Source organism: Falco biarmicus, chromosome 9, assembly GCF_023638135.1.
Source record: "Falco biarmicus isolate bFalBia1 chromosome 9, bFalBia1.pri, whole genome shotgun sequence".
NCBI classification, from domain to species: domain Eukaryota; kingdom Metazoa; phylum Chordata; class Aves; order Falconiformes; family Falconidae; genus Falco; species Falco biarmicus.
In genome coordinates, this window is record NC_079296.1 from 31,299,574 (window position 1) to 31,310,535 (window position 10,962).

At 40.8% G+C, this 10,962-nt stretch overlaps 1 protein-coding gene across 1 annotated transcript; it reads right to left on the reverse strand.

Annotated features, from left to right (window-relative positions):
• Positions 1-1,185: 1,185 nt before the first annotated feature.
• On the reverse strand, positions 1,186-10,259 carry LOC130155081 (lipase member M-like). Its single transcript, XM_056352029.1, has 9 exons — positions 10,148-10,259; positions 8,879-8,996; positions 7,978-8,176; positions 7,142-7,251; positions 6,282-6,418; positions 5,575-5,721; positions 4,839-4,910; positions 3,231-3,302; positions 1,186-2,066 (listed from the first exon to the last, which is right to left on the reverse strand). Exons 1-9 carry the CDS (start codon positions 10,184-10,186, stop codon positions 1,833-1,835), a joined length of 1,128 nt encoding a protein of 375 aa, XP_056208004.1. The 5' UTR covers positions 10,187-10,259; the 3' UTR covers positions 1,186-1,832.
• Between the last annotated feature and the right edge of the window lie 703 nt (positions 10,260-10,962).

The following is a 10,962-nucleotide window of genomic DNA, read 5'->3' on the forward strand; positions in this document are numbered from 1 at the left end:
AGAAAATTCAATACTTACCTCCCCTATGGTCTCCCAGGTTGCAAGGTAGCTGCACAGCTGCAATCCTTTCCTAGGTGAATTTAGGGGGTACTCTGGCTTCTTTCAGATATATTACTATTACATTTCCCCTTGCAAGTGTTAAAAATTCATAATGTAGGTGTCAAGTCCTCCTGCATTTCCCCTACAAACAGTGAGTTAGTTGAAGGGCTGACTTTCTGGAGGGTATTTATCCCCAGGAACTTGTATCGGGTGTAAAGAATGTCCTTGTCTAGAGGGAAGCCGTTTTGTTTGGATCAAGCTCTACTTACAGTCATGGAGCACAAGGGAAGAGGACTGGCTTCAGCTGTGGGCCAGGAGATGAAACAGGCCTGTTGTTTGCCTTGGAAGGGAAAGGGACAGAAGTGGCACCAGCCATGGTTAATTTGTTCAGCTAATGAACCATTTTGCAAAGTGAGACACTGACCCTTTGGTCATATAGTGTCACCAGTGAACTGTCTTAGTGTAACAGCTGCACCTGCCCTGGATAGCATTCCAGACTTGACCCACGTTGACGTTTGCTTCAAATGGAGAAGGGTATCATGCTGAAAGGAAACCCCTAAATGCACTGTGTTTCTTTTCATGGTGAAGCTAACGGCATGTCATTGTGGAGGGATGGTGAACTGTGATGCTGTAACCTAGCAAGGATGGAGGCTACCCTTCAAGTGAGTGTCTATGTGCAATAGCTGCCCATTTGAAACAAGATTGGTAGAGCCAGAGTTCCCTCAGGAAATAAATCGGATAACAGTTTCTTCAGTACTGTTTTCAAAGGAGCCCTTCCCACTGATGGGCAAAGTCCTCTAAATGGCCATGGGGAGGAGAACATGGATTCTTTCTAGTGATGTTTGGGTACTTTTTATTTTAGTATTTAAACCCCAAAGAGGCTTTCCAGAGCCATGATGAAGGTTTAGAACAGCTCAGCTCTGTGGTAGCCAGCATCTTCCATGTGAAATAGCAGATGTGAGGTTCTTGCCACATTCTTTGAGTGTAACTTTGAACCAAAATGTCCCATTGAAGTGCTGTCATCGCCAAGATGAAATCAGCTCCTTTCTCCCACCCTGGAGAGTTCATGTACACAGATTCCAAAAGTGTTGTCAGCAGGGATTGGATGTGCCAAGATTTCTCTATCTCGGGGTGGGGGGCCCTGAACCCAAGCTTCCCATCATGCAGGTGTGTGCTTGAACCATGACACTGGCTACTGTTTTCTGCTGGGCCTACCCTCCCTGTGTCCCTTGTATGAAAAAAGTAAGCAGCCCTGTTTCAAATGAAGACAAACCATCTTTTTTTCAGGAGTGATTTTTTTGTGCGAACTCAGTTTTTACTTTCTGGTCGTTGTCTCATCTAATAATAAAATTAATCAATACCATAACTGTTAGAATTAGTCTTGGCTTACACTATGCCTTTCATTAACTGCCAACCCAATAAACTGAGAAATTATATGAAGAATGGAAAATGTCTTGAGATTACTGACTGTATCCAGAACAAGTCAGAGCTTTCATTACTGTTAGGATCTAAAGAAGAGAGCAGAAAACCCTGTCTTCTGTTAGTGTAGTATTGTTATTGCAAAATCTAAGCTGTATCAAATAGAAAGTGATTACTGACCCACCAGGTTACCAGAAAATATGAAGTGCACTACCAAGATGCAAAAAGCATTGCATTGACATGTGGTGTGAAAATAGTGCCAGGAGGAACCCTTTATCTGATTCCAGCAGAAACCAGCCGATGCAGAAGGTTTTGTTCATACCGAGTGAAAGCAAGTATCACTGAATGAGTCAGGTATGGCTACTGGTTGTGGGTTAAGGATGCTTCTGCATCAGATCAATAATTTCACTGTACACGCGCAAAGGTGCATCCAATCCCCAGAGGAAATCCAGATGTGCCCATTCAGGAATCCTCTTGTGATAGATGAGCCTTTTGATTTGAGACAGTAAAATGGCTGCATCCTTGGCATCTGCAAGCCAGTCTTGACCCCCAGTCCATACTGCAGTTGGTACAGTCATCTCTTCTACGTTGTAGGGAGGAGGAGTAGCCTGAAAAACATCAAGCAGTATGGGAATGAATGTCCAGGAAAGCACAGCAAACTTTAAACATGCATTTGGGGCTTTCTTCTGGCACTGTTCAAAGTGGAGGTGCCTAAACCAAACAGGAAGGAAGTGCCCTCGCTTGGCTTTTCTGCCTGTGCTCGTAGGGATGACCCAGCTGATAGCACAGCCAAAGGAAAAATGCCAGCTGAGTTGACAAAGAGTTACAGTTGGGCCTTTGCCCTCTCAGCTAGGAATCCGTAGGGCAGGAACCTGGAACAAGACAGAAGATGTCAGGATGCCTCTGGATAAACCTCCATCTTGGTCCTTTTGAAGTACTGGTCAGCCCCAGAAGACATACACAGTCTAGTTAGAAAACGCAATGTGTGACAAGGATGAAAAGGAGCATGGCGTCACTTCTGTAGGAGGAGAGAGGAAGTAGCTCAGGACTCTTGAGTTTGGAAAATAGAGGCCGGAGCAGGGACAGGAAACAGGTTTATGCGGTCACAATGGTGTGAATAAGAGCACAGGAAGTCATTATCCCATTGCTTCTCATAACACGAAACCTAGAAGGCATCCAGTGACTTTCCAGGGTCAAGCAAATTCAAAACTAACCAAAGGAAGTTGCGTTTCATGGAAGGCCTCATTAAAACATGTAATTCATAATGATGGGCTGTTATGGAGACCTAAAGGGTAGGAAGGTCAAGGATGGGATTAGAGTCTTAAACGGAGAAGGGGTTCCTCAGGGACTGCTTGAGGACAAAGCCCTTTTGTCTCTGGGTGCCAGAATCTAGGGGTAGCTATTAGCCTTCCAGTTGCCCTCTTCATACTATTGTTTCCCTGGGCTCTCATGCTTTTGTAACTGTTTCAATCATGTGGGCAGGCAAGATGCCTGTTTGCTCTTATCCATTAGATGTTCTCTTCTTTTTCAAAATTAATTTTTGATGTTTCCTACCCTTACTTCACTTTATTCCTATTTATAATTAAATTGAAAAGTTTTGGTCCCCACCCTCCACTTTGCTTGCATGCTTTCTATGTTGACTTCCAAACTGGAAAGTAGTAATTCTTTCATCTACTTGTATTCTGAAAATGTGTCTGCTGCTACATCCTTGCTTTCTTCCTGTGTGTTTCTGTGTTGTCCAAGGGTGGTAACGTTGTTTCACCAAAATATACCTGTTGGTATTTTTCCATGTTCTTCTTTGAACTGCCCCAGTCATAAGCTTGGAACTGCCCCGAGTGGGCCTCCTAAAAGGATGAACAAGAGAAGGGGAGTTACAAAGCTAGCATTCAGGAAGTTTGTGCATTCTTTCCCTGCTAAGCCTCTGACTCCAATGTAAAGCCTGAACAAAAGTTCTTCTAAGAGATATGAAAGAGCCAGCAGTAAATTAATTACAAGTCTCAATCAGTGAAAAGGAGTCAATATTTTTTGTCAGAACCAAAAAAACCCATGGCTTCTGCAGAAACACCCTGGGATGCTCTCATAGGCAGTTTGTTCTAGTTTGTAAAATTGCTGTTAACAACCTCCAGCAAGTTCCTCTCACTGCTGCTTCTGACAGTCATGTTGCTGTCACTCGGCTCCGTGAGTGGCTCTTCATGTTTGCTTTTCCCTCCCTGGTTTGAATACAGAACTGGAACCATTTCTAGTTTTCCCCCTGCATTCCTTGGCTTTGCCTACAGCATGGGTTGTTACTGCTAGGAGAGACACCATCGGTGGGATCTTAATATTGGAGGGGAAGTGTCTATTAACTCCTTTAACAGTAATAAAAGTAATGACAATGAAGGCTTAGGAGTATTACCCCTGTGTGTTTGTACTTGCCAGTCTGTGGCTGGATGCTGAATTAAACCTGAGTCAATTTGCAGAGCTCCCCCCACTGTGCCTTTGTAACCCTTTTTCTTTACAGGTCTAGGCCTTGGTTACAAAAACAGCTTAATCAAATCTAGTATTTTATGTAAATTCACAGCCAAAAGTATTGTTTGATTTTGAGCAAATGCCTGTGCAGGTGTCACTCGAACTCATCTATGTGTTTGCAGTGTTGAAAAATGCATTAACACTCTTGCAAGCTCACTGTGCTTGCAGCTGCTTTCTGCTCTGCTCCAGAGCCTCCAGAGCTGCCGGGGAACCTGCCTTGCATGCAGCAGCTTCTGTGACTGAGCCCAGACTTCACGAATCCTCAAAGTGTGAGCCCCAAGACAGAAAGGCAGATTTCATCAGCACTGCTGATGAGGATGCACTGTGACAGTACCTTGTAAGTAAGGGATATAACAAGTCTAATAAATAGTTTACTATTTATAGTTCTATTGCTGTCCAGAAACTGATAGCTTTGAAAGCAATAAGTTAAAATACTAGTAAAATTTGATACTTTACAAAGCAGCCAATGTGTTGCTCATTTCTTACCTGCACATTGGAAACAAAACTGATTTCTTAAGGTAAGCTCTGTACAGAGCAGTGGGCATAATTTATAAAAGCTACTGGATACACAATAAGAAAAGTGATACATACACCCACATACTCAGCTTCCAGCACACATATTTTTACACAAATACAGCATTTCATTGTTGGCTTCAAATGTACCTGTACCACACAGGGTATTTCTATCCTGCTGGAAAAACAAGGTTCAATGAAAAGTAGTGCTTTGAACTGAGATTTCAATTGTAAACCACAAGTTGCATGTGTTTCCAAGAAGTTAGCAATGGCTTCTCCACAGGAGATCAGCTATACCCCCTCTGTAACGTTCAGCCAGAAGTGAATACCTATTTTGTCTTCCACGAGTTTGCTAGTACCTGACTCCAGTGGAGTATGTTCTGCACGGAAGTTCCAGAGGTGGTTTGGGCAATATACACGTTGATTCGGTTCTGAAAGAAAATATTTAGTGAGTGTTGTCTTCCTCCCTTCTGTTCAGATGTACATCAAGATGCCTGCCACAGCTGTGTCATGTATCAGTAAAACCAATGTAAATTGAGTGGCATGAGCTGTGTGTAGCATGAGGTGCCTAAGCATGTCTTAGCCCCCTGTGTCTGCCAACTCTCTCTCAGGTATTCCTGAGGTATCCTGTGCCTCTGAGCACATCCCTGATCGTCCAAGGCATGGAGGAGGAAGGCAAGGGGAATACATGTGTTCCTTTCTCCATTGCAAAGAGGTCCTGGAAACATGAAACAGATAGGGGTTTTATTTCTCCTTCTGTGGTGTGCCAGCATACTGAAGATGTGAAGTAGTCACAGTATGAACCAGGGGACGGTGCCCTAGGTGGGGTTTGGCAGAAGGCAGACCACAGAGTTTTGGGGGCTTTGAGCAGCTGTTGATTTTAGGGATGGTGCCAAGTGCCCTTCTGAGGATTGAGGCAGTGGTCCCCTGCCCAGTGATAGGGCAACCAGCAGATATTGCTGTCCAGCAGTGGGGACTGTTCCCTGCAATATGATGTTGACTAATAGAAACTCAGAATTCATGCCACAGGATAGAAGGTAAGTTTTGGGAACAGAAGCTTAAACTCTTAGTAAAGCTGCTAAGAGTCATACATACCATGTCAATGTTTTTCAGGTTACAGCCACCCAGACTGAAGAAGACACTTCTACAAAGCTGGGCAAAAGCTCGGTGGCTGCAGACGGGAGCTATTAGCCTTCTTAGACATTCAGTCTGGGGGAGAAATTCTCTTTTGCCTAGCAAACCCTGTGAAATACAAAGGTAATATTCATTTAAGAATGTATAGTTGTACATTGTGCTGTTGTGTTACAAAAGGTGCTTGTGTCCTGTTCCTCTTCTCCAGTAATTTCAGTGGTTCTCACTTGCTTTTTCTTAATTTGCCAGATGATGTTCCCACAAACAACAGAGAAATTAGGTGTTTTTGCATTGCATCAGCCTGCTCAGGCATTACTCAATTTGTGTTACATCACTTTTAATAAAGAGATATGTTAAATGTTAACTCCAATTCATAGTTTAGCTGTAAGCTTGCACATCAGTTGTGGTTTTGTCTACAGGAATCTTGGAAACCTTTGAGGATCAGCATCTCTGTACCTCTCTGGGTGACCTGCCCCAGTGCTGCACTGTTGCCAGAGATAAAATGTTTTTCTTAATGTCCAGTCTGAACTTCCAAAGGCTTCAGTCATAAGGTAAATCTACCCACATGCAAATGAGTAGACTTCATAAAACCCTATACTTTCTGTTTATCCATTTTAAGAGCTGAACAAACAAGTATATGGTTAAACAACTGAAACCAAGATATCACATACCCTGAGCAATTTTTCAGGAAGGTAGAGGAGTTTTGTTGCTGGGCTTCTAGCATATTTAATAGTAGTGACAGGTGCCAACGCAAAATAGAGTTTGATTTTTTGAGCCAGCTCTGGCATTGTTGAAAATGCAATGAAAGCTGAGGAAACAAAATAGAGGAATTCAGAAAATTATTATTCATATGTTAGACTATTTTCAGTATTTATAAATTCTATTCTGCAATTTTAAACCTACAAGCAACTTTTTTTGGTGTTTAGAGACTATGGTTCAGCCTAGATTTGTGTGAAAACCCTCTTCTCCATATGTTACCAGCTTGTAGTTTTATTTCCCTCTTCAGACAGAGATTTTTTTCTATATTTTGCCTCTGCAGCTTTATTCCAAACCAATTTAAACAAAAATGCACACTTCTGATGTACATTCATGCATTTCATATAGTATAGGGAGGAGCAGATGTTTTTCTTTTGGTTGATCCAATTTCTTCTTTTCTTTTTGTGTGTGTCCTGCCCAAACTGACCAACTTCTCTTTCTGTACTCTCATCTTCCTATTTTGTTTATTTTGGTCAATTGACCAGCTGCTGTTGGACATGCCCTTGCATCTTGGAAAGAAACAATTTGCATGGCCCACAATAATTTCCAGTATAATTCTAAGCTGACAGACTTACAGAAACAGTGCATTTGGCCCATTATGTTTTATGCTCTTTATATTAAATTAAAAATGCCTACATGCTGAAAACAGCTTATCCTGTGTTTTTCACACCTGCAAAGAATTAATGAAAACCCCAGGTACATTCAGTATCTCAGTACCTCAAATCACATTTTATTCTTGTTTTCCTAAAACATTGGTCTGTTGTGTATAACTTACCAATAGTAGCACCTTGTGAATAGCCAATATAGTACAACTTTTCCTGTCTGGTTTTCTCCACAATGAAATTTATTGCTGCTGGAAGATCAAACTTTGCCATCTCATCAAAACTGCAGGCAGGAGATTGAAGGAGAGGCATGCATAAATTAAAAATCAGACTTTGAATTGAATTAATATTTTTATTAGTCTTGTCAGCAAAGAAACATCATGAACCATTTAGTGAATCATTCAGCTATTTTAGGTTCTGTGTTTTTCTGGAACTGAATAGGGAAGACACTACTCAAGATTTTCTGAGGTATTTTCCCTCTTGACATCAACAGAAGGACTATAACTTGAAGAAGTGTCAGGTTGAATTGTAACTGTCTACACAGAAGGAACAAGTGGTGATATAGTAAGAGAGCTCCTTCCATGGAATCATACATTTTATGCAATTTGTCATTAAAGAAAAGGTCTATTTTAAAAGGTTCATTAAAATAAGTGCAAAAATTATTCATATTTTCTCTTTCTGTGATTTTCATGTTATTGTAATACACAGATGAGTGTTTCTAAATGGCTTCCAAAACTGCCTCCAGAACTGAGGATTGGCTTGGAGATGACCTGTGTGGGTTCCTCTGAACTGCTCTGTTGCTACGCCTCTAGTTTGAAGAACCCCTGCTAACAGTAATGGAAGTAGTCTCCATCGCTATTAAAGTTCACGTGTGTATAGGAGCACCTCAGCAAAAGTGAATGTAAAGAATGCTTTTTAAAAGGCCAGCATATGTAAATCCCTGGGTTAGCCAGCTTAGTTAAATATGTAATGGTGGGCAGTAAAGATGACCTTCAATGGTTCTGACTACCTGAAAGCCCAGAATTCCTCTTGATCAATGGAATAATTTTGATGTTTTCTGGACCAGCGATTCCCTCTGCTATTTCCCATCCAAACATCAAAACCAGCATCGGCTAGCATGAAGCCCAAGCTGTTGTTGGGCAGGTTTGTGACCCAGTTACTAGCGTCTCCCAATAATCCGTGTTGGAGAAACACAGCAGGTTTCAAAGCTGAAAAGCAAATCAGAAACAAACAACAGTTCATGATTTTTTTTTTCATTTTTCTGGTAGTTCAGGGACATTACTGTCTGACATTCAATATTGGGATTTGTTCCTATGCCAACTTCAAGGGATACAACGAATCATAATAACTAAGTATCCCTTTCTGTAAAGAGAGAACTTCTAAGGTTTTGTAAGGATTTCTGGAAAGATCTGCCTGACACAGTGAAAACTAGCCTGGCACATACTGGTCATTGTTTGTACAGCTCAACTCCCTAAGCTTGAGATTCTCAACACTGATATAAAGAATGAAGGTGTGGGATTGTTTGCAGAGGTTTCCTTTACCCAAAATATGAATCAGTCACTGATATTAACCAGGTGTAAGCAAAACCAAAGCAAAATTAGAGGCTGGAGCAGCTTTCTCTAAACAGGCTGATAGGACAGATTACAGCCTTTGCCTTTTTTTTTTTTTACTTTTACTCACCAACTCTTATTATGAGGGTATATGCTTTGTATTATAGTGGATTTTCATTAGAAATAGGGATGCTTGACACCAGACCAGTTGATCTTGCAAACTGTTCAGAGCAGCCAGAATTCTCTGCTAGAAATTCTTCTACTTACACAAGCTTTGGTGGATGTTTTACAAATATAAGGTATCTCTTTCAAGAATGTGTCCTATCTTAGCTGGTTTTATCTCATATTAAAGAACTGTACCTGGATTTCCCTGGTTCTGTGTACCATAAGGAATTCTGTTAATGGTAATAATATAACCATCTTCTGTCGTCACTTCATACTCCTCACTGGGGTATCCTTTGTAAGCAATGAGCTCATTCTAGAAGAGAAAGTACAAGTGCATTTGCCTGCAGAAGTCCATTTCATAAAATATATGAATAAGATATTCACAATGAGGGAATGGTAAAGAGCAGATACAACTGGGGATTTAGTCTACATATATTAAGCATCAAAATAAAGCAATATCACATTGGATATTGTAACCTTAAAACCACAGTAAATTTGCTTCATTCTTTGTGTTATATCCATGATTTGACTATTCAGTTAAAATCTGTTATAAAACCCCTGTATTGTACTACTGCCATACAATCATGACAAGCCCTTGCATTCTGCTGATACAAGAATCACTACAAGCTCATAGCAGGAGCTTATGATTCCTATAGCTGTGATGAGGAGCTGTGTGGGTCCTGATCTGCTGTAATGCAAAATGAAACCATTTTATTTAAGCTACCTTCAGAGAAATCCAGAGAGGTTCACAACTGCCCTTTTGTGAATGGCACATATGCGATGAGTACCACTGAAAAACTGACTACATTATGGAAAAAAACTGGATCAGCCACTTGCATAGTCAAAGGAAAATCACTAGCTTAGTCAATCTTAAGCTCTGAAATAAGTATTACTTTCGATATGTAACATTCCACTTCTTTTGTTACAAGAGAGGATTGTTTTTTATAACCTGTTCTCAGAGAATTACTCAATGTAATTTGTCATGCAGGACAGAAAACCCAAGATTTTAATGAGTGACTAAAGATCTAAACAAGCTTGCTTGGCAAGAGGTGCTCTTCTGAAAAGCTTGCCATTTATGATCTATGCCATGTCATTCAAAAAAAGGAGAAAACATAAACCACTAATTATTTAGAGTTGTCTTTGCTGATAAAATGCTGACATTCTAAGTGGTCATTCTTTCACACAGGAGATTAGTGCCAACAATAGCAAAGTGGTAACTGATACTTCAAAGGAAATTTAAAAACTCTGGAGATTTACTAAGGAAAGGTGTTTGCCTTAATTTCTATGAAACATAAGACGTGCTGCTACAGATGCAGACAGAAGAGAATAGAAGAGAAAGCTGTAGTACATAGAGCGATTAGAGGGGATGGGTTAAATAAAGGCAGTTTATCTAACACCTAGAAACCTCTCTGCTGTGAGACATGCATTCCTTCCATCCCCAGGTCACTCTACTGAGCAACTTACAATATTCATAAATGCTTCAGGATCCACAGTTCTCTTCATTCTTCTGAGTTCTTCTGAATAAGCAATCCCCTGAAACAAATACGTCACGGCAACACACAGCCATATCTTCTCTCTGGATAGAACAGCATATTCATCTGTCAGTAGTCCTGCTCTGCACTTGTAATCCAGACAGGTTCTGTACTTTTCTGATGAGGGAAGTGCTGCCTGATACCAAATGGAGCTAGACTGGTACTCCCTACTTGTTAATTAAACGGAACAAAGCTGACTTTAAACACCTCTTTGCCAGAGTTTGGCAGCAATCTGGATTCTCTGCTAAGCTTTGGACCAGGATACTGCTCTCAATCAGGACAAAAGTGTCAGTGAATCCAAAGAAAGGAGCGAAGTTGTTGGAGAAATGGATTTCCCTTGTTCTGAGAAGGCACTTGCATTACCATACCACGCATTTGTTCCGTAGAATGATTAGGAAACACTTCTGGCTAACTCTGGGGAACACTGGAGTTATTGGGCAACTCGTGACTGAATCAATCATTGTCACAGTGAAGTTTCCAAAGTGGAGACAACCAAGACGTTGGATAGCTAACTGAAGAAACAAAGACAATTGAAAATAAACAAATTAAAATACTTATCATTTAATTAAGAACTTAGGAACATAAATAAAGCATTTAATTGTAGTTGCCTAGCGTAATTTATGCAAAACTGCTCAACGGCAGAATTTATCCAGTCCACAGAATAAGGATGGAGAAAGGAAAAGAAAGGTTGGCTAAATGTAACGCTAGCTAGAGACTGAGTGCTGGGTTTTGTTCAGGGAATAGGGA

What these genes read in the sequence shown, in the direction of transcription:
- LOC130155081 (XM_056352029.1), bottom strand. Translation starts at nt 10,186, where the DNA reads ATGAAGAGAACTGTGGATCCTGAAGCATTTATGAATATT. An exon ending in ACAGAACCAGGGAAATCCAG is followed by an intron (nt 8,177 to 8,878) that starts GTACAGTTCTTT and finishes TTTGCTTTTCAG; the next exon opens with CTTTGAAACCTGCTGTGTTT. An exon ending in ACATGGAAAAATACCAACAG is followed by an intron (nt 2,067 to 3,230) that starts GTATATTTTGGT and finishes GATGTTTTTCAG; the next exon opens with GCTACTCCTCCTCCCTACAA.